The sequence below is a fragment of the Anticarsia gemmatalis genome, chromosome 8 (genome assembly GCF_050436995.1).
Source record: "Anticarsia gemmatalis isolate Benzon Research Colony breed Stoneville strain chromosome 8, ilAntGemm2 primary, whole genome shotgun sequence".
In the NCBI taxonomy this organism is placed as follows: domain Eukaryota; kingdom Metazoa; phylum Arthropoda; class Insecta; order Lepidoptera; family Erebidae; genus Anticarsia; species Anticarsia gemmatalis.
In genome coordinates this window covers 4,489,278-4,512,881 of record NC_134752.1, presented here as the reverse complement: position 1 = coordinate 4,512,881, position 23,604 = coordinate 4,489,278, and the positions used below count along the sequence as shown (strand labels likewise).

The 23,604-nt window shown below is 33.7% G+C and overlaps 1 protein-coding gene across 1 annotated transcript in view; it reads left to right on the top strand.

Annotated features, from left to right (window-relative positions):
• Positions 1–16,558, top strand: part of LOC142975002 (uncharacterized) — a 51,968-nt gene extending 35,410 nt beyond the window's left edge. Inside the window, exons 2-8 of the mRNA XM_076117611.1 lie at positions 900–1,099; positions 4,010–4,148; positions 9,935–10,084; positions 11,839–11,982; positions 14,798–14,896; positions 14,981–15,139; positions 15,557–16,558. Coding sequence (XP_075973726.1) covers positions 900–1,099; positions 4,010–4,148; positions 9,935–10,084; positions 11,839–11,982; positions 14,798–14,896; positions 14,981–15,139; positions 15,557–16,056 — 1,391 coding nt within the window. The 3' untranslated portion in view covers positions 16,057–16,558. The remainder of the gene's footprint in view (positions 1–899; positions 1,100–4,009; positions 4,149–9,934; positions 10,085–11,838; positions 11,983–14,797; positions 14,897–14,980; positions 15,140–15,556) is intronic.
• The last annotated feature ends 7,046 nt before the right edge of the window (positions 16,559–23,604 follow it).

Sequence of the window (23,604 nt, the reverse complement as noted above, 5' to 3'; positions counted from 1 at the left end):
AAGTGCGTCGAAATGGGCCGTTGAATAAAGTTATCAGCCATTGAAAAAAATCGCCCCTAATTTAATTAAAACTGTTTTGATCTATGAAACTTGTAATTTTATAGTCATATTCATTTTTTTTATCCTATACTGTCCCATTGTCGGGCAAAGGTCTCCCCCAAACTTCTCCACCGGTCTCTATCATCAGCCATTTCCTGCCACCCTTACATATAAGTGTCCAAATCGTATTATATATATCATATTCATATGACGTGTTTTTTAATAATGACGTATTTAGCATGTATGTAGTAGCCCGAGTTCTATCTCCTATTTTGACCATGCCCTTACTGTTGTGAAATAACCCGGATGAAACAGTGACGAAATCTGTTATTCGGTACATTTGTTGTATTTTGTTCAGGAACACGTTGATTAGAGATCACGTGTATATTGGGCCACGTGTAACGACCAAGGTATTTTTGTTTCCCTTTTGTTCGGATGTTTTTCGTCCGAGATATATTAGGTTTCAGATGGCTGTCTCGGGACTTCAACGATTCGTATTGTTATTATGTTTAGCAGGACCGACGTGTGATGTAATAGGACGGGTTTATTCCTATTTTGGAAAGGGGTATGTTTTTATTATCAAAACTCGAAAAACCGGTATAATATACGTGTGATATTTTTATCATTCTAGAAATATATTTTGACCGCCAGTCTAAAAATAAATTGCTAAAACTTGAAATTTATCTTGTTTATTTATAGACAAATGGGAGGCTTTTTGTGTTGCTCTATAAATCTAAGTTTTGATTTAATTCTAAAAATTTTGCATACCTAGACTTCTAACTATGTCCATAACCATCCCATTTAAACCACTTATTAATTATCGTATTACTAGTATATTAACGTACAATTTTCTTCCACAGGTCTCCTCCTCGATACTCTCAAAGTGATACAAAGGACAGTCTGCAACGACGAGACAGTGTCACTCGCATGTCCTCGAGGCACCACCATCAGCATACAAGTGGCGCAGTATGGCAAAGCAGCGGAGGAACAAGGCTGCCCCGCACTCTCTACTAAAGATAATGATGAGAATAAGAACTGCAAGAGACCTAATGCTATGCAGGTAAGTTATGAAACTATAGAATTGATTCTGAGTAAGTACAAGTAGTATGAAATAAGTGGTAAGGAGTTCGAATCCGGAATCGACACGTGAACAAAAGGAGTTGGTTCGAGACTTTTGTTAATGACTTAATGTAAACAATAGAGAACAGTATTTGTTTAGACTCAATTAATTATAATATAGGTATTGTTAAAATACCCAAATATTAAGCCTAAAGAGTACTAAGAATGAATCCCATTTTTAGTAATCATACTGTCTCTATTATTATAGAGGCGCATTGCAAGTGACGTCATAGGCTAAATGCCTATTTAAAACTAATAATTGTGGGATTTTATAGATATTTGTTTTGAGTCTGGTGGAATTAACTGAAAAAATAAACAGGAGTTGTTTATAAAATAACCGAAGACTAATAATAATTTATGATGTTTATAGGCGCATACTTGTGACCCAAACAGAAACAAAAATTGTATTATGTTTTAAAAATAATGGCACAACTTTTAACAATAAATATGATTTTACCAACAATTCCATTTTATGAGCAATGTTTGTTTTCAAACTAGGCTGACCCACTAGTAGCCTACTTCGATAGAAGTTTTTCTAAAAGAAATAAAAAATATTCAGGTCATATCGGTTTCATCGGAACTTCATCCTAAGCTTACTGCGCCGATGAACTTTTTAGAACTGTGGAACAACAAAGAAACTATAGAGGGCTTTCAACGTTTTGTTGAAGTGAAAATTGCTTACAAGACTTTAGTGTATAAGGATTTCTTATACTTAACTACATATAAAACTAAAGTTATAGCATATATTCTTAAACGCGATAAAAAACTTATTAAATTATTATATTTACACGAGTTTATTTGTTGAATTTTAATGCATCTCTCTATTAGTTTTATAATTACCTAACAACTTTTGAATATTTACTTACAATAATAGAGCAGATAATAGGTACAGGTTTATGTTAGGTTTAGAAGCTCCGTCTTATAAGACCTAGACTGTTTGATAGAATTTTATATGTGCGATGATCAACGATGTATGTATTTAATCTAAAATTCTAGATAAGAAAATACTTATAAATGATGGATTAATACGATGCGTAATTATCAAACAAAGTACCGTATTAATTTTTAACAAAATAATATATTTTCCATTAATATAAATGTAGAAACAATTACCTTATTACAAATACGATAATTAACCCAATATATTTTGCGTCGAAGAATAGCAAACATCCTCATAAACTTACGAATTAATAATATAAGTATGATAGGATTAAAATGCAGCGAATATTTGGGTCAGCATTAGAGCCAACACAAAGTAATGGTCATTACAATATTCAGGCACTACTCGTTTCAAACGCTAACGCATTTCGATCGGCTGCCGGTTGAATTCTAATTACCTAATGCATAGTGTCAGCTTGCATTCGTACGATATGCGAAATTCGAGCGCGGCGTCTGAATTGTACCATGATCGGTTGTTTGTCCATTGTAAATACGAACGATTATCGGCTAATGAGAAGCTATAAACAGTGGGTCCCTCGAGACTCCGACAGAATAGATTTGCTACGTGTCATGAGCTAATATTATGCTGGTATCCCACGAGTTTAAGTGACTATTATTTACTGAATTATGCTAGTTTTGACAGGTGTTGTGATGTAGGTGAGGGTTTAGTGACATTTTCATGTCCTCGTTGGAAAGCTCAGTAGCGCGATTCTCTACAGTCTGGACTGTCTTTATTAAAAATGTACGACCAAAATAGTTCTTACGAAGCCCACTAGAGGCACTGATCAGATTTTCGTGCAAAATCGAGAATCGAGAAAGAGTATAAAAAATATTTAGTGTGTTTTGTGTCTGTATTGCAAATAAAGTCAAAAGAGAAAATGTTTGTAATGAGAGGTACACTTAGATAAGCAAGCAATAACAATAAAGACAGCAGAATTGTAGCTAAGAAGAATTATTTTGTGTGGCTAAAACTATGATAATTTCGACGCGATTTTAACCAGCACTAAAAGAAAACTTTAATAATCTACATTATTACAAGGTTTTACTTATCATACTGAACAAATTAAGAATTACACGAAATTAAGATCTTAATTTTTTTTTACAAATGATGGTTTAAATGCAGAATCCCTTTAAATATCTTTATTGAATAAAACCACAAATCACAATAAAAAGGAGCTATTCAAAACTTACGATTTTCGACGACCCATTCATAAAAACGTATTTGCAAAGATGGCAAAATTGCGGATGTCTACAGGCTATAACAACCTTTAACATCAGGTGGGCCAAAAGACCGTTTCTCATCCTTTGACATAAAAAAGAAAAATGGCTTTAATAGGAAACATTAGATCCTCTTTCGCACTTAAGACTTTTTTTCCTTTAGACACTTTCAAAGTTGGTGATGTATGTAGTTACCTTTTTAAGGCATTATAAATTGTGCTATTCAATATTCAATGCTAATTTATGTGACTCGGTTATGGTAATTTGCTAAAGTGGATTTCTAACATTAAAAGTTAGCCACCAGTTTCTGAATTAAATATTCTAGGAAATATTCGTAAAGGTGTCTTTGAAGTTAAATGTTGTAATGGGCGTTGGTCTATGTAATTATGAGCGTTAATTGCAGATGTATAAAAATCTAATAAAGTTCAGTTTTTTTTTATAAAATTACACAAGAATACTACAATACGGTTCTCCTTAAATAGGAATCACAAACTACGTCATTATTTCTCTTTTCGGTTTAATATTATAAAAGTCTCAACTCAGAAAAGTTGAGATCGAAAAATAGGATTTAATTCCACGACTCCACCGTGATAGACGCCAGCGGATAACCATTGTATCGCACCATATAATAATAATATTTTAATGTGATAATGTCTGTTTTTACGTCTTTCTAATGTTCTCTTTTCTTTCACAGTACTCACTACTGCAAACAGTAGTGGAAGCATGCCAGAAGAAGCCTCAGTGCAAGTTCAGTATAGTGCCCAAGCCTGGGCTCATAGACCCCTGTCCGACGCAGAGCAAGTACGTCGAAGTGGCTTACAAATGTCGACCATGTAAGTACACCCTATACTTACTAATATTATTTATACGAATTTTTGGGTTTATGCATGTTTTCGATAGATGTTTGTTACTTAATCAAGTCACTTAAAAAACTTACTTCACTTCATTCAAACTTCGGCAGTCGAAAATTGGCAGTCTTATAACTTACGAGTATTAGTCAGAATAACACGTTGAACAATAGAATTACTGTGACTGTCTGTGAAAAAAAGTAACTTTCGTTCAGGCGGTCTGAGTCGCGTGTAGTTTGAAATACATTTATTTTGTTGTTTTAATATAAGCAGAGATTACGCCAATTCTTGAAAATATTTCACTGGAAATGTATGCATCCAATATTCCAAAAGTGAGAGTAATTTTAATCGGATATGCTTTTACGGCTGAACCGAAATTCTTATTTCTCCGTAATACATTAAAAATGATGAGCACTCGCACCTAACTGATAATTTCGTAGAATCGAAGCTTTATTCTCATAGTGAGGTGCCAATAGCCAATTGCGCTCCACGGTCTATAAACGATCTGTGGGTTAAGCAACCCTTGTCGCGGTCATTAAATAATTGGGTGCCCGCTTAGCGATATTTGAACGGAGAGTTCCCCTGCACTTTTATTTTACATAAATTCTTTGAAAACTTAAGTTTAAAATATTAATAAAAGTTTTCTAAACCTTTTATGTTAAATGCATTTGACGGAAACCGTTCCACAAGTGTTAGATGTTGAAGGCGAAATTGAATTTCGTGAGTTTTCATTTAGAAGTAAATATATTCGAATGTTTCGTTCCGTTTCGTTACTGTGATACCATTTCAAAATGGCATTCGGAATACTGACTGTGAACTGTTGAAGTTTCATAGCATAGTGGGATTTTAACTAAGACGTACTTCAAAGAATTGCTAGCTTAATAGCGTTACCTATAGTCTGTCAACTTAGGAGATAACCTTAGCAGATACGATTTATCTAGATATTGATAAACAATTATTTAAGTTAAAACGAAAATTAAGAAGCTGTATCAAACAGGCTACCATCAGTTGCATAAACCTGCAAGTCTCTGATGTTTTTAATCTTGCACAACAAGCCTCTCTACTAAATTGTTGGACTATAATTTATTGTGATCTCAAGTATATGAAAAACCTGGAGATATTTCGATATCATTCTACATAGAGTTAGAATATTTTCCAATTAATTGGCAAATAAGAAAACTTTATATAATTAGAGACAATCATGAAAATATTATTCATAGCATTGTAAAAACTATTAGTATAGAACTTTGTTTCACCATACAATTTTCGTGTGGAGATTTTTCCAGTCAAAAATATTAAGCAAAATGTGTTCGTCGGGCCATAAGTTTGGATTAAAAAGAGTGCACTTTTTCTGGTTTGGTTTTATTTACAACTCAATATATTTTTATATTGTTGACGGACTTGGGATGTTACGTAAAGTAAAAACACCACTTTGTTTCTTGATTAGGGTAGATTTAAAGCTCAAAAACCAGTGTCCAAGGCAATCAAGCAGTAACTACACCAAGTCATCAATGTATTTCCTCGTGTTTCTTGGACATGTTTGTTCTAGACATTACTAAAACTTTTTCATAGCATAAACAGGGAGTGATCCTATGATTTGATCTCCTATTAGCGTTATAATAGCTGCGAAATATAAAAGGCAAATCGATCCCAATGGCTCGGTCTCCTTTTAGCGTTATAATAGCTGTACCGCCATCTTAAGTGTTGAGGGGACCATGACTTATAGTAAATTTGTCACCCATCCGGGGCCTGACCTCGGTTAAATTGCATAGCCGGTCTATGCGGTCGCGGGCCCCTTCCTTCAACCAATTCATCAGATTGTCACAGAGGGAATTAATTGAGTATCGCCTATCTGTTAATTACGATTCCCCTCCATTAGTGATACCGTAATTATTCTGCAAAGACCACGATATATCGTAACGAGCACTTTAAAATTAATGAGTTTGCTTTACAGATTAAATTCACGTTCATTTTTAAATCAGGGATAAAAATTAATTACGAACACATTTAAACGCTTTCGGAGTTGTGAAGTATTTTTTGGAAAGTATAGTGTAATGAATGTAATTTGGCTGCGTGGGTTAGAATATTTCCTTTAATCTTTCGTGGATTTTTTGTGGAACCCTTAGCTCACAGTTATTTATAAACTAATTTAAACTCCTTATTTACTTAGTAATTAGTAGATAAAGTAACTTTATAAGCGAAGAGTCTATGATAATTAGCAACTACTGCATAAGCTCTGTCCGGACAGTCTGTAACCGCATCAATCACGCGGACCTCATTAACAACCAGTATCAGTGCACAACCAACCGCATTAAGCCATGAAAAACATTATTTTTAATTTTTAATTATCAAATAAAAGTAGAGAAAAATAATTATACAAAGAGCAGTCAAAAAAATCGACAATGACTGAGTAAAATTCTGATTCATGTTATTTGATTGCCTCCGTGGCGCAGCGGTAAACGTCACCACGCCGCTACTATTGTGTTGGGAGGTCGTGGGTTCGATTCAAACACGGAACAATAATTTGAGCGCTTCACAAATAGTTGTTTTGGGTCTAGTTGTACTTTGTGTCTGTTGTTGTATGTTCGTGTAAGTATCCGTAGCACGAGAGCAATTCTTAGTGCGGGAGTTGGCTTTTTAAAAAGAAAACCAAGTTACTTAATTCCTTACTCGCCTAGAAATTAGTAAATTAAGCAACTACAAAGTGAGTAAATAACCCTTCTAACTACATAGTGCTTGTACATAGTTGCACTACGTGTACAGACATCGCTTATCTTCTCCTAAGCTTTTCCTCAATTGACTTTTACGATTCACCCCCGACGATAAGCAGATGATAGGTACCTTTTTATACCGCCTTATAAATGCGAGACTGCCTTAACTGATAGCTATTCTATTTAAAGGTCTTTAACTTTTTGGGTAGATTTATTGAGAGCACTTTTTTGGTTGATTGAAATGTGATTGCTGGAGTAATAAAGCGTTAGTTAAACTTGGTATATCGGTAAAATATTTTATAATTTTCATTTAATAATGAATATTTTTCTTATGTTTCGTCTAGAAATTAAATATTAAATTATTATAGTAAAAGTATTATTACATATTAAGTAAAAACCAAGACTGCCAAAGATGCGCTCAATAATTTGGTTTTTAATTGAATATTGCTTATTTAAAACATTTCACTTATAAACTAATGTTTAATTACGTGACCACAAAAATTATCATTTTAGTGACTAAGAACATAACACGCAGTAGCGTGTCAAGTTAAAGTTTAAAGAGAGCTGGGAAGCAGCACGGTGTGTTGATAAATCAAACAATTCAATTCAATAAAATTAAATGAAAAGCGCAATACCATAAAAAGGCCAATCGACAATTAACTAACAGTACACTGCAATAAACAAATTACAATTTCAAAACCAGTTAAAACATTGAAAGCCAACTTTTTCAATTATTATGACGTATGTGTTTTCAAACTCCATGCATTTCATTAAATTGCTGTGTCCATTACGAAATTGGTTCACACATTTTATAGGCACATTCTCGATAATCTCCCTTTGGAAACAAAGGAGGGTTGTGGATTCGATGATCGCGTGATGTAACTTTTTTACGAGCTCCTGCGAGTGTGCTGTACTGATTTATGCCTGGTTAATAAATTCCTGGCGGGGTGAATGACCTTAAGGGTGTGCACAGGAGCGGCTTGTAGGTGCGGTGCACATTAACCGATGCAGACGGGCGTTTGAACGCTAATTGATTTGTCTTCCATTATTTCAATTTTCTTTTCGGCACTTCCTCACATAATATACGTGCCTAATGTTTTGAAAGTAGTTACATAAACGATGTCTATATAAATAGTTAGTGAATGTGAATATGGTCTGAGATTTATTGAGCTTTAAAAACCTAACTCACAATTGCGCAGCGTGGTGGACTCAAGGTCTGACTGCTCCCTCATTCCGGTAGGAAGCCCTTGCCCAGCAGTGAGATATTAAGGGGATAAATAAATAAATTTAATTCGTTTAAAGACTGTATATACTTAAAACTGAGCATTAGGGCGGTTGATTCCAGTATGTTGTTACGGCCCTCTTCGATCTTTTAATACTGACAATATTATTAACGACTTTTTCTTAGTTCTAGTTGTAATGAACTAATTATTGCGAAGGCTTTGAATAGAAGAGTTAATGAATAGGTTATATTATTATGAAAGGTCAATCACGCTAAAATTGAAATTGATTAATTACTTTAATAGCCTCATATTATATGAAATCTTACAAAATAGTTTTCATTAAAATAATCAATTTTGTTTCACTATTAAAATGGCTGTAATATTTCAAAACAAAAGCGTGTCGTGATTTATTATAAGCGATCTTTTACTTTTAATTTTAAAAAGAAGGTTTCATCTGATTTATTTTTAATTATCACCTGCCAGATTTTACTCGTCATGTTGCAATTATTTTGAAATAAAATTCTTCATTACAAAAACAATTTGTTTCGGTTTAAATTTCGAACACTCAAATTCATTTTTAATTAAAATTCAAAGACAGGCTACAATATTTTTACAAGCGTCTAACATTCATATAACAAGTCCCATTTAGAATCACGGCCGTTATTTTGAAAGAAATCCCTTTACTTTTTACGGCGCTTCATATGGGAGTTTTCATATCGTAATGGGGTGTCATGACGGTGCATTTAAATCGCTTAGCCAAGGAAATGACGGTGGAATCGCTCGTCTACTCAAGTCATTAATATAACTTATAGCTTCCTCGGTAAGCGTAAAACACTCGGACTCTAATTGATAAGCGAACACTTAAACGAGCCTTTTATCGTATTGGTTTCGTATAACATACTAATGGATCCGAAAGGGTTGTGTTCCGTTTACATTAAGAGCTAAAACAAAAGAGGGTAGGGGACATCTAGTGTACATTGTTAGTAATTAGTGGAAAAGTGTTATTCAATTATTGTGATTAGGAAATGCACCCGGCTTTGTTCAGTTTTATCGGTCATTTGTTTTGGTGATTCATTTTGTTTTAATGGGGCTAAGCAAATAATTATGGACGCGGTGTTCCGGATAGTAATTTATGTATTGGTTGCGATTAGGTTAATACGGTATTGAAACAAATGTGGTGGAATTAGATTACGTGCACATTTTCATTTTGGATTTTAAAAAGGTTTATTTTTAGTTCATTATTTTGAACTGTGACTAGAAACAGTAATAAATTTACATTATTTAATGATCCAATAAGTGACTAAAGGCTGAAAACAGAACTATGATTTTGATTTATTTAATGAAATAAAAACTATCGTTTTCATTTAATGAAAAATACATTTAGTTATGAATTTAAGTTCTTGGAATTCAACCTGTTGTTTTTTATGTATTCTAGCTAAAAAAATAGGATTTCGGCAAAAATATATCAGATCTGAAAACCATGTTTAAAATATTTTTTATTTACATTTTTACCAGTTTTTTTTTAAAAGCTTTATCTACCATTGATTTATGTACAAAAAGCAAAAAACAAAGGAATAATAATAAAAGATGGAAAGCGAGTTACGCGTCGTAGTACTCCACCACATAGCGTTCCATCGGGACGTTTACAGAATGCTGGCAGATATCCACACTGTATGACAATGCTGCAATAAAGCCTTCATCGGGCTTTTGACACTAGGTTGACCACTAACCATACGATAAGAAGAAGAATTTTGCTTTGAACAATGCTTTTTGCTTTTAAATTTTTTACAGCTTAAATAAAACGGTCGGCATTTTAATATAATTTGTTTGTCATCAGATGAGTTCCGAAGCCACAACAACTGCGAGGGCGAGAGTATAAAGCTGAGTTGCAACCCTCACTCCAGGATCGCTATCTACGATGCTCAGTATGGAAGAACTGCGTTCGAACCTACCACGTGTCCGCAGACGCAAGGAGTACCTGATGAAAGTAAGACAAACATATTATTGTACTACTGTAGTACTTTTTGTTTCAGTGGTTTCTGGGTTGATTTTTTTTCTGGCAGAACCTTTTTTAGTATGAGAATATGTTTTACTAGTGAGTATGATAATATTTATTGCATAAAGGAATAAGTGTATATCCACTCCACTTCTGCATATCGCGAAAATATGACTGCTATCGAGTTTACAGAAACACAAATAAATTATATTTAAGCAATTAATTAATTCGGCTACAATAAGGTTCTTTGCGTGCGTGTAGTGTAAACGAACCTATAGCTACAAAACTGATACAATGAAATTCATTAATAAGGTCAAGCATAATCGTAACTATTCCCTAAACATTTAATAACATGTGATACTACCACTTAATTCCTTCTATGAACACTATCTATGCCCATAATTACATTATATCAATTCAACCTTGCGGTTTGACAACAAAGAGCAGAGGTAGTGCGGGTCCCCAATCGACGCGGGCCTTTCAATTTTCTGCTTCCATTGTGACGGTAACCAAAGAAAATGCTACGTAATGTCCTTCAACAACCTGCGAGAGGATTAAACTGCTTCGGGTTGAAATAATCAGAATAAAAAATAAGGAGTAGCGGCGAGCTCTTAGACTAGAACTAAATGAAAATGTTTCTAAGGTAACTTGGAAACATATGGATTAATTAAATTAGTACGTTGTTTTTGTATTTTTTGGCTGAAAGTTCTTGTTTTCTGAGTATTTAGAAAAATAAACCAATAATGATTTTGTAACTTCAAATTTTGTAGAGTGATTACTTTACTTACTTATTCTGTGAATAGTTCACTTGAACGACCACTACAAAGATAAAACAAGTATAGAATCCTTAGGCCGAGGGCAGAAATATGCTTACATAAAAAACCTGGTGAACCGAAGATTCTAGTAATTTTTGAGCTTTTAGTGTAAACAATATACTCAATCATTCAAATATTGTGATACTGTTGTTTTAATAGGAAAACGTAATAAAATACAGTTTTCCCCGAACACACATTTCGTAGAACGACACTAAATAAAATTTAAAAAATGTGTTAATTTAATTTGTCATACTTAATGGGTACAGTACAAGGTGCGGCCAGTGTTTCACTGTCCTAAATAACGAATACACCCACGCATCATATGATTTGTTTTGACAGACTAGAAATTAGTGGAATTATTATGTCGCCCTGAAATAAAAGAAAATGTAATATGAAAACGTGTATTTTTTCGTATAATGTCGACACTGACATGGGAAAGGAATAAAAACACTGAGTGAATTAGTTGCTTATTTTCTTACGAAGCAATGAATATCTTTCTTTGAGAGGTGGGTTGCTAAGTGTAACGTTATTTTTGGATGTTCTTTGAGGATTATTTTACTAAGCGAAACGAGAAGTATTTTATGCATTATATTGTATACCATCACATAAACAAATGGAATGATTAAAAATGTTAATTCAATTACAAAACTAATCGCATATTTTTTTCTGTACTATTGTACGATTTTACAAAAAAGTTAAAAACATTAAATTTGTACGTCCGCAGTACGTAGTCTGCTGTCTCAACACCTGATTAAATAAGTTTTTTTTTTAAATACTTACCACATGTAGCATAAAAAAAATATATATCACCAAGAACACGGATCAAAAAAGCTTTTTATTAGGCACTTTACCTAGTTTTGATACTTTCAACAATCATTCGACTCAAAAATCAATCAAAGTATTTTGTTCTAATAAAATGTTTTCTTACAGCCTGCACAGCCCCACATGCAGTGAAAACAGTCATTCAGCTGTGTCTCGGCAAACGTCGTTGTCAAATAGCAGCCAACAGCAGAACCTTCAACTCCTCCTGTAAACCACATTCAAGACCTTACCTGAAAGTTGTGTTTGCTTGTGGTAAGTATAAATCTAAGTTTAATTTGTTTTTAAGTCATAGTAGTGTGTCAAAGTAGTCATAGGACGTTTATACGAACTTTAATAAATTTTAAACATTCGCGTTGCGTGTTCATCTTTATATATATAATTCTTCTGTATGTGTGTATGTCACTGAACTTCTCTTAAACGACTGGACCGATTTTGATGAAATTTTTTGTGTGTGTTCAAGGGGATCTGAGAATGGTTTAGATTATTAAAAAAAGTTTAAAGTTTTCAAATTAAAGACGTGTAGACAGGACAACGTCTGTCGGGTCCGCTAGTTATATGTATAGTTGAAATACAAGTAGGGTTTTATCTAATAATGTTTTGTAGGCGGACTACTGTCTGAAAGGGACTCAATATTAACAGGTTAAATATAGACTTGTTCTTATAAATCAAAGACGAACTCGAGACGAATGGAAAAGAATACTTTATTTCATAAGAAAAATGTGAAATTATTCAATGAAATATTTAAATTAACTCAGCAATGTTATGATTTTAGGTACGGGCTGGAATATTAGTTCAGTAAAGCAATAACGTAGCTAACACAAAATGCAAATCGTCAAGCCAACTTACAAGTCCATCAAAGTAAAGTGAATCTCTGTAAAGCAAATTTGGTCGTTTGTACGAAAATTATACTGTATATCTATACTTATATTATAAAGCTGAAGAGTTTGTTTGTTTGTTTGTTTGAACGCGCTAATCTCAGGAACTACTGGTCCGATTTGAAAAATTCTTTCTGTGTTAGATAGCCCATTTATCGAGTAAGGCTATAGGCTATATAACATCACGCTACGGTTATTAGGAGCGGAGTAGCAACGAAAAATGTTACAAAAACGGGGAAAATTTTGACCCATTCTCTTAGGTGACGCAAGCGAAGTTGCGCGGGTCAGCTAGTCTTGTATATTTTGAATAGGTGATCACCAAAATATGTCTCTAACTGGAGGTACCTTCTCAGGTAATTTCTATAGTTTTTTTTATTTTTAAATGATTTTAATAAAGGAAAGGTTCTATATTATATTGTAGGTGATACCTTTTTATTGTTCAAGAAAAAATAAGCTGTCTGTTGCTTCTGTATATCCATTTAACAACGAATTAAAGGAGATTCTGGAAGCCTAGGGGAGGTTAGACGGCCTCTGCTCAGCTGTGGGACACAGTGCAAAAAAAGCACTTACTAAAATATATTATTTAATGTCTCAGAAAATGTAACCAAATATAGACCAGGAACTTTTTACTTGAACGTAAACATTCTAAGCGAATACTTACTTATATGAAAACATTTACCCTTTCAAAACGTTTCAGTTATCTCAACAACGATCATTTTGGTTCAGGTACTGAACTTATGCTAAAAATAAAGGGAAAGGTTATTTTTATATCATATTTTTTTGTAAAACGTATGCCAATAACTTAAGTATTTTTGGTGAGTACAGGAGTTTGACGTAGACCGCAGTCCGTAGTCCCGAACCTGATCTTGGCTAGCATGTTGGAATCAAGACCGCCTAGCAAGGAACTAATTCCTCAAATATTCTGGTCAATTCCCTTGCCCAGAAATAGTATTTAATTATATTATTTATTTATTAATTTAACAGATACCTGTTTATACCAGGTAAAGTAACATTACACTTGCACTTTTTGTTTGTCTTTCTTCTTGTAATCAATTTTAAACGGTAGTGCTTTTCAACCTTTAACCACCAAAAAAATATTTTATCGGTCGATACGACCGAAATTCGTACTTTGGATAAATCCAAAGTACGAATTTACCCTTTGACGCATACCCGTCAATTTCACCGTTTTATACGAATTTTTCGACATAACTGAACGCCAAGAGTAAACGTGATCGTTTCAAATTATTAAATAAAATACTCAAAAAGAATTTTGGAAATGGAACATTCTGGGCAAGTTAATCGTTTTACAGGATGAATGAAAACAGAACAATAGTGCATGATAAATAAATATAAGGGAAACCATCAGTGTTCCTGTGAATTTTAATTTTGGTTAAAAGTTTCATAGCCGTACCTTTCTTAGCCTTTAGATAAGTAGCCATGTTAATTAGTTATCTGATGATGTGTAAAATTGCATGTTTAATAATACTGCAAAACTAAAAGTACAAGGAACAAAAATCAGTTGACACAAACGTTAACAGAATAGTGCCACCAGTTGAAGTTTCAAACTACCCTATTCTTGCATCTTGTAAGTTTTAACAATACAAATCTCTATTTTACCTGGCAACTTTGCTCTTTGCTCCATTGTTCGGTGCAAAGTATGAAAGTATGGTCACATTAATGTCGCCATCGTCTTTTCTGCTACGAACTTTAGCATTTGAGGTCGCTATAAAGATGCACCTTTAAGTGGCCGGACTCGTAAATTGGTACTCTCTCAAGTATTTAATAGTCTACTGCTGGTCTTAAAATAACTGAAGGTTGCGATAGCCTTTAATGCAATTTAAGATAAAAAGCATTAAAGGCTTCAATTAACCATGCTTGTATTAATAAATTATAACTAAATAAATAAGTCCGATGGATGAGGGCGGCCCAGGACCGGTCCTATTGGCGCTCGATGGGGGAGGCCTTTGTCCAGCAGTGGACGATTCCCGGCTGAGATGATGATGATGATGATGAAATAAATTAAATTAACTAATTTTTTGGGTGAAATTTTTGATTACAGCCGTGCAAAAGTAACTAGGGGTGGTAATTTTTTCTCATAATAAAGTTATTCTTCTTAAATATTTGTAGTTAAATATTTATTAGTATATAATATATATAGTTTTACAGCATTTAACTTCGTATTTTTGTTTCAGTACCATTGGGTGTTTTATCAGAAAAATACGAGAGTGCCGCAGAAAGGGATGAGATTTCAACAACTATGAATCAAAATGACGATCTTTTTGACGAATCAGGTAACATCATAGAATAAAATATAGTAAAATATTACACTATTATACTCCTTGATTGTAAAGTTTTGCTTAATATGTTGACTGTAGAAGAAGAAGGAGAGAGGTATGGAGAAGAGCCTAATGCTGATCATGCATTACAACCACCTAAGTTTGATGATATGCTGTCTCCTGACCGGGAGGGTAATGATGATACGACAGACCCACCATCGTCGAAGAAAACTGTAGAAAGGACTGAGAGTAAATCAGGTAAAGTTAAAAATTGCATCCATTACTTCAGTTCTCTAAATACTGATTTCTGCCTTATGCACCACATCTGTCCTTTTTGAGTATTAAGTCGTTTTTCTAAAAATTTTCTTAGTTCGAATTTTGCTTCAATGCTTATGTTAAAAAAACGATTTATCGAAATTTGTATTACGTGGTTAAACTAATAGTAGGTTCTCAATTAATGTGCAATAGATTATGTGATATCGTCAATATAGTAAAACTCTATTCGGCAATAAATTGCAATATACAAACGCCATCATTGAGTTTGAAGTGTGCCAATTATTCAGCCAACAAACAGTACACCAATTCATTTGCACCGAAACTTGAAACTGCGTGTTTGTTCATTTTCAAACAATATTCGTTATTAGTAATAGAAATTGTTTGTTGTTTGCTTCACAGAACCGCAGAACAGTAATTCAATGCTGTTTTTGTACATCAGCGTTGGGATTCTAACTTTCATCATACTTATTGGGATCCTCGTTGGAGTCAGGTGCTATATTAGTCGAAGAATTACTGAGAATTCCAAAAACGGTGACATGTATACGACAGAAGCTCCAAACGTCTTCAACGACGCATTCTCTGACATCGACAATGATGCAGATATCAGCCATATCTCGGGAACTTTCCACGATCCTCTCCATCCAGATATGATAATTTACAAGAATGTTCCAGGCAGTAGAGGAACACTACGAGCTATGAAACCTTTATGTACAATATATCCATCCCCAATAGAAGCCAATATGTACGGCAACGTAGATTATGTGCCTTCACACACGAGAGATCAGGTTGCACCACCTAGGTTTACGAGAAGCAGGAGTAATGAAGAAGAGGCGGAGCCTAATGTAATGACTAGTCCCAGGAGCTTAGGAGCACATTCCAGTAACTATTACTACGGCTGACGTCAAGACCTCGGAGGCGGAAATGACGTCTCCAGAACTTACTGTTTCTAATGTGATGATAAATAGTGCACATCGAATTCAAAAGCTTATGAAGCAAATGATTGTGTATATAAATGAATGTTGTAAAGTTGAACTGTTAAGGAACTACGGAATTAGTTGGTTTATGATATTTTAATTGTTGCATTATTAGTTTAAGGATCTTGATTGCTCTGTAAGTCTTGCTCTTAACTCATTTAGTAACATATATCTGTCACGCTCGTTAGACAATCACCTATGTATCTACTTTTGCATATCGTCAATTCAGCACATTTGTATTTCAAACTTTTAATACAATCCCATCTGTGATTGATAATATATTGTCCTCTACAATGTCTAAATATAGAGAGAACTATTTGTATAGACAATGAAGCTTCATTTATAAATTTTCGTCCCACATTTAGTAAAATGTAAAATCCTTTTATAACTTTTTTAAAATAAAAATGCGGAAAATCTGTGTTTTATTTGACAGCACCGCCACAAAGATGTACAACAAAAATAATGGGTGAGTCATTAACCGCAGTTATGCGATATTTTTTCTTGTTAAAATGCGGTGTAATGGTCGCGTGGTTGATGTCATTATTCATGGAAATTAAGGGGAGATTCCAGCGGCTATCACTCAAGAAGCTAAACAGGGGAGAGGGATAATGGCAGCTCGGATAACGACTAAGTTATGCATGTGAAAAATAAAAGCAATAGATTTTGAAAAATTACGTAGTCTCTCATGAAACTTTTTACTACATAGAAGAATGGGTAATATTTATTACCCATTATATATAACTCTTCCTATTATCATATGATAATTTTACTATTTAATTATTTAATTTTAGGCTCAAAGCAAACGTATCGTTCCGTTCCGATACGTCTACTGTGATCTTTAATTATAATATGGATATTGAATCTAATTTGACATCATAATATACATGTGCTTAATTTCGAACCCGAATTCTATCTAAACCTTGCTCCAGACAAGCTAACACTAGCAATAAAATATTACTAAACGATGAGTATTGATTGAAATTTTCACCATCGAACATAGGAGCTATAAAAATTTTATTCGTGCAAGAAACTGTTCGAGTTCTCAGAACAACTTGGGTCCTGAATCTCGATTTGCATAATTTTACAACTGTAATCCGGGGGCTCACAACTTGGGTGTCGTATCAATAGTTAAACGTTAGTTTCCCTCGTAATCTGTTCAATAATTCTCGTTGATTATGCGAGGAACTGGTAGGTGTGGGAACTTGTCTTGTTCGCTTTGATTTGTGAGTTTCATTTGCGAGGTTTTATGAGTAGTTTGATTGTAGTAATTCACTGAATACCTAATACTAATAATAACTGTCAAATTAGGTGGGAAACGATCTTTTCCTTAATACAGCAGATTTTGATGTTAAAACAAAAATACGTGATAAAAAGCTCCCTTAAAAACAAGACGTTCACAGCAGTCGTTTTGAAGATTTTCGTTAGCTCGGACACCATGAGGACAATAATGAAGTACACACTCTTCGGATTTAATTATCGTAAGTATGTGGATTGTAAGTATAAGTAAGATATCTTATATACCAAAAACAAGTGAAAACACGAATGTACTTAGTGATTCTATTATATCGCCGACTTCCACACCCAAACATCTTGTTCCGACCAAAATTTGTATTTAAGTCGCGCGTCCTCAAAACTCGAATACAAACATAAATCGTACTGAATAAAAATTGTGAGAAAAGCTAAAGTTTACTTCGTGTTTCCTGAAACGCGCGGGAATCTGCATAAAGTCAGTCGTGCGAGGAAACTTCATTATGGCGATACAGTCCCCATTAGTTCACGCCGCTATCGCTAGATGGCGTTATTATTAATGTTATGAATATTCGAAATTTCTCTGAGATTTCACTTGTTTATTGCAATTGCGTAGTTGTTTTGAACTTATAGGAAGGTAAGTCGTAAGTATGATTTGATTTCTATGGGTTATTGATTAGATCGATCTTTATCTGTTGTCAGGACAAACTCGGTCCATGGGATGTTTCAACTTATTATTACTAACAATTCAATTTATCTGAATCTTCTTTGAAATCTAAGATATATTTAACGTTCCAGAAAATAAACTCAGATCATCGTTTAAATACTACAGACCGCTACCGCTTATGCATTTATAAAATCTCTCCGCTAAAATAATCCGTTTTCCAGTTCCCTAGTAGAAATAACTGATTGGCTGATAGCATTTCTACAGTAAACTTCAAACCTTGCAATATTGCAGTTGGAACTCTGAATAAAGTTATTGGCAAAGTAAAGCGGAGGTCTTCTCGGCTTATCTGTAATGGCTAACCATTCCGCAAGTCGTAAAAGTCTATTAAGTGAAAGATTGCTCAAGATTTTAGACAATGAGAGGTGGTTCAATCCCCGGGAAAATTAGGTATTACTGTTACCTTTTTATAATGGGAGGTAATCTTGCGATTTTTATTACGATACCTGATTTGGTTAATGTATAAAATGATTTATTTATATTTTTCTTTTTAACCTCTCAAGCGCCCGGCCACCGTGTCACGGTTGAATGTTCTACCCCCGTCAAGCGTCCCGCCACCGTGGTACGGCAAAACGATCTTACATTGAAAAAACGTAGAAACGAAATGCTAAAACCATGTTTATCCCTTTCAAACATATTTGACATTGAAGCTGATAAAACGAGACGACGATCTAATGCACACACTTGAATAAGTGGTTAATATAGGCCAGAGAGCACCTTAAACAACATCTGACCCAACGACATGTTCCTTTATGACCAATATTGTAAATCCTTTTTTTAACTAATTTTAAAGATTTGAGTATATTTTACAGTTGGATTTTAATGTCATTTTTCATTAACTACACGATAAGACCTTTCGTCATATTATTTTTTTTGCCTAAAAATATTTATTAAACTTTCTTCAAACACATGCCTAAAGCACAAAATATTCAGATTAAACGGACTATTGTACTACCACTATCAAATATTATTTGTGGTTTATTTTTTTAATCTATAGCAAATTTTATGTAGATTCCAAATATATAAGGTATGACTAGGGTGTTAGTATTAAAATATGACGGAATCGGCGCTTAAACGCCAACCGCCAATTCAATTACGCGCGCCATTTTTGGCCCGGACGCTTAACGGTATATTTGAATTTTGACGTTGGGGCGCTCGAGAGGTTAAATGGAGAACTACTTAAAACTGCTTTAAGTTTCTAATCACACAAAGTGAAACATGAGGATTTATTTAGTAATTTTACTTTGTAAGCACTGACTTTACAACAGAGAGTGGAGTAAGTACTTCTGAGGTAAGTTACGGTTTTTTTTCTGGGCTCAATTGCGATGCGAGTGGCAGAAAGTAAGTACTTAGACAGGTATTATTAATATTTTTATTTATTTTTTTGGGCGGCAGTTTTCATCTACCATACGAACGTAATTCGTCCCGAAACAAAAGCCGGTAGATCAGCTTTAAATTCTCTTGGCTGCAGATAATCTTGAACACAAAAAAAGTTGCAGCATAAAGTTTTCATACCCTCCGTTTACGAGTTCATAAAACATCCAGTCTACAAATAAAAAAGTTGCTGCTATTATCAATTTTTTTCTTAATTGTTTTAAACAAAGTTCATTATCAACCCATAAGCCAAAATAGGTTCATTAAACAACCTTACTTTTGCGGAGTTCAGAAATATTAACAGGAAAATGGAAGAAAAGAATGAATGGAGGGCAGGAAAGTAAAAAGAACAGACTATATTAGGTGTTTAACATTCCGCGCGAGTTACAAAAGTGAACTACAGAATGGTTTATTGGAATTCGCGCAGTAGGTTAGTGGCTGCGAACAATTTATGCGCATTTTTGTCACTGTTACTGCTATTACGAATGCTTGCGGTTTTGTTTTTTTAGTTATTGTTTGAAAAAATACTTGCTGGAGTCGGTATTTATTTACATTTTGATTGGTAGTAATACTTAAACATGTTTTTTGATACATTCGAAACATCAGAACGCTCTTTGGTAACTTTTCCAGATAAAGTATAGCTATAATTTATATTAAGTATAAATGTGAAATGCGAATAATCAATATTATTCGCGACTTCGTTTGACATTAAATTAACAAAATTCCGTTGTCATGGCAACTGTTTTAATGGCGGATATGCCTTAGCGCAACTTCGTTATATTACGAGGTATAAATGATATTAATAATATTTTTCGTGGAAAAAAAGCATATTTTATGTCATCACGCTACGACCAATTGGAGCAGAGTAAAAGTACAGTAAAAAGTGTTACAAAAACGTGGAAAATTCTGACCCATTCTCTCTTATGTGACGCAAGCGAAGTTGCGCGGGTCAGCTAGTTATATATAATGTAAAGGTCAATGTCGAGAATAAGAAGGTATAGAAAGATCAATGCGAGAATAACAAGATATTATCCGAATATATCCGATACGAACGTAAGTTTGTGCATATTTCAGATAAGTGCCTATGAACTTCGCTTGAGGCGCTGTACAAATGTTAATAGCTGATAAAATACTTATTTCATATTAATGTGAAGTATTACATTTCTCGTCAAGATGCTATTGCATATAATAAATTATTATAGGCAACGTGTCTATCATTTAGAAAAAAAACACTAGTATATTTTTATTTTGTCTTTTAGGCCCGTTAGCATCTAGTAATAAGAAAACAATTAAACACATCAATCAATTATCCTTAGAAACTAAACTCCGAAACTAGAAACCACTAGTTCATAGAACCAAATAGTTCCTGGAACTTCCCCTACATTTATTTATTACTTTGAGTTTCCTACGAACTAAGATAGTGCTTCGTATCATGAATATGGATATCTAGTTGAAGACGAGTTCGAAGTGTAATTGCAATGTATGAGACACATTAATATAGGGAGGTTCAGACAGTATCTGTACTTGTATGCTATAAATACGAAAGTTTGGATATTTGACTGGATGTTTGTTGTTCAATCACGCCAAAAGTGCTGAATGGATTGTGATAAAGTATGGTACACAGATAGTTTATAAGGTGGATTAAGTCATAGAATACTTTACACAGATTGCAGATTTTAATTTCGCGCTGTAATGCTGTAGATGACAAAAGCTAATAATAAACAAAAGCTTAAATCTTATTTTTAAGAAAGTGGTAGATTCAGTTATTGTGACTAATATCATAAGCCTAAGTTTCAATATATGGGCCACGTGAATAAATTAATTTAAAATCTAAAAACCTTGTAATATTGAGACATAAATAAGATTTCCGATTCGCTAAGCTATTGGATATTAAGATGCCGACAGTTTATAACTTGAAAAAGTAGTTCTATTGGAATACGCTAGGGGCGCTGGTCACATACAAAATATCTCGATAGTTCCTCTTTTGTTAACAGTCGATAGTGGTAGAAAATTATAGTACAGTGGAATGTGAAGTCCCCTTATTACATCAAGTGCGATACTATAAAATCAATAGAGGTATGATTTAGTTCATTATTGCCTCCTTGAGTTGTATGAATGTTTGACTTGCTCCGTGGGTTTAGTTGCTCACAGTCGATTGTGGGAACTTTCGACTTCAAGTACTTTACTATTATATAACGTGTGTTTGTTGTTTGTATTCGATCTCATACTAGCAAAGGTGTATCAAAAACGTTAAATTGTTTTTATTTTTGGTTCCATGTAATATGAGCGAGGTTTTTTTTTATGGCTATGGTGGTATGGTATTGGAAACGATAGTTAGTACTATGCATATACTTTAACATTCCGAACAAAATTTTAACGAAAAAAGAAATATAATATCGATAAAAGAACCTCATTGTTGTCGGTTATAAACATTTTTGCTTTGAAAATTATCTAATTAGCTGATAAACATAAAAAGAATATACATAATATATATTTTTCTTACCTTATTGTGTAGTAATGAGGCATTCAGATCCATACAACCTTATTTTAGACTGTTGGATAAAAGCTAAGAATTCTCAAAACATTGCGAAAGAAATCACAGAAGTTATCATCCAAACCAACAAACCGAAGCAAACGCAATAATCCAACCAATCATCCTAAAGCCTCAATGACAAATCACCACAAAAACGCAATCTGGTAACATTATCCATGCATTCCCTCCCACTGCAAAACTGCTAAACGTTTGCTATCTGAGCAATACTCACAAAACAAGGTCCATGTCGTTAGCCAGTGATTTATCGTTATAGGCCCCATTTGTTTCTTTAGTATGCATGTAAATCCCACAAAGGATTACTTATACCAATAGAAATCGGGACGTGCCGCGAATTTTGCTTCGTTTTACTCTTTCCCCTGTTGTGTTTTGTGAAAATTGGCCCATCATTTTTGTGCCGTTGTGATTTTTTTTGGTGAGGTGTGTCGAATCAATCATAGTATTTTGTTTACTTATTCCAAAGGTGAGGGTAATTAATACTGTAACAGCTACTTCGACACAATATTTATCTGATAAAACCATGTGATTTTGCAAACAATCTGTGGATGAAATATTTAATAATTCGTTACCTTGATTTTTTTGTTTATAAAGACCTTTGAATATTTAAGCTTTCTTAACTAGCTCTATACTACACTTATTGCAATCGTTTGGTAATTACGTGTCATTAATTAATTCTTTCAAAATACGCAAGGGGCACTGATCAAACCTTCATACATTTTTTGGTTCGAATAGCTATTTCGATAGGAAACACCCCCGATTTATTAAGTACAGCACGACGCAAATACGATAGTCGCTCTGGTATTTAGTCCATATTACAGTACTTTTATTTACCTACCCCTAACGCTACGCGCACTTACTCAGTGACGTCTTTCGTTCCCCATTCGGGCCACGTTCGCGGCTACAAACTCGTAAGCCTTCTTCAAACTTTTCACCACTTCACCGAATCGACAATCTGAAGAGAATAGTACCTCAAACTAGATTTAACAACTCATTTACTGAACACCTGTTCTGGAATAGCTTTTTTCGACTTTAAATTTTAAACTAAGAAGAAAAATATATATTGCGTCCAGTATTTTTTTACTTCGTGAGTTTAGTATAATATACATATATGTGTAATAATAATATATGTATAATATAATAATATTAACTTTAAAGACGCATTTTGCATTTTTATGTTAGCATTTTCTTTTTAAAAAGGTACGATAAACGATACGTGCAGACGTTTTATATATTTAGCTCATAAAATTAAGCTATATTTACGTAAAGAAAAATGTTTTTCAATGCTTATTAGTCATAAAATCGCCTAGATGTACATTGTAGATTTACTGTTAAAATATATTATTAAGTTATTATTTTGAACCTATATAATAATATTCATACTAAGTATTACTACTAATATTCAGAGATAAATGCGTCACTCTGTATATTTGTTATTCTGCTATGCTTTTGCAGCTAAACTGCTGAAACTATTTTGATGGACATGGTTAGACCAAAAACAGGCTACTTTTTAAATCCTAAAAGTGGTTGAAATGACGGTTATTTTTAAGCTTGGGAAATATCCAAATGCATATAATAT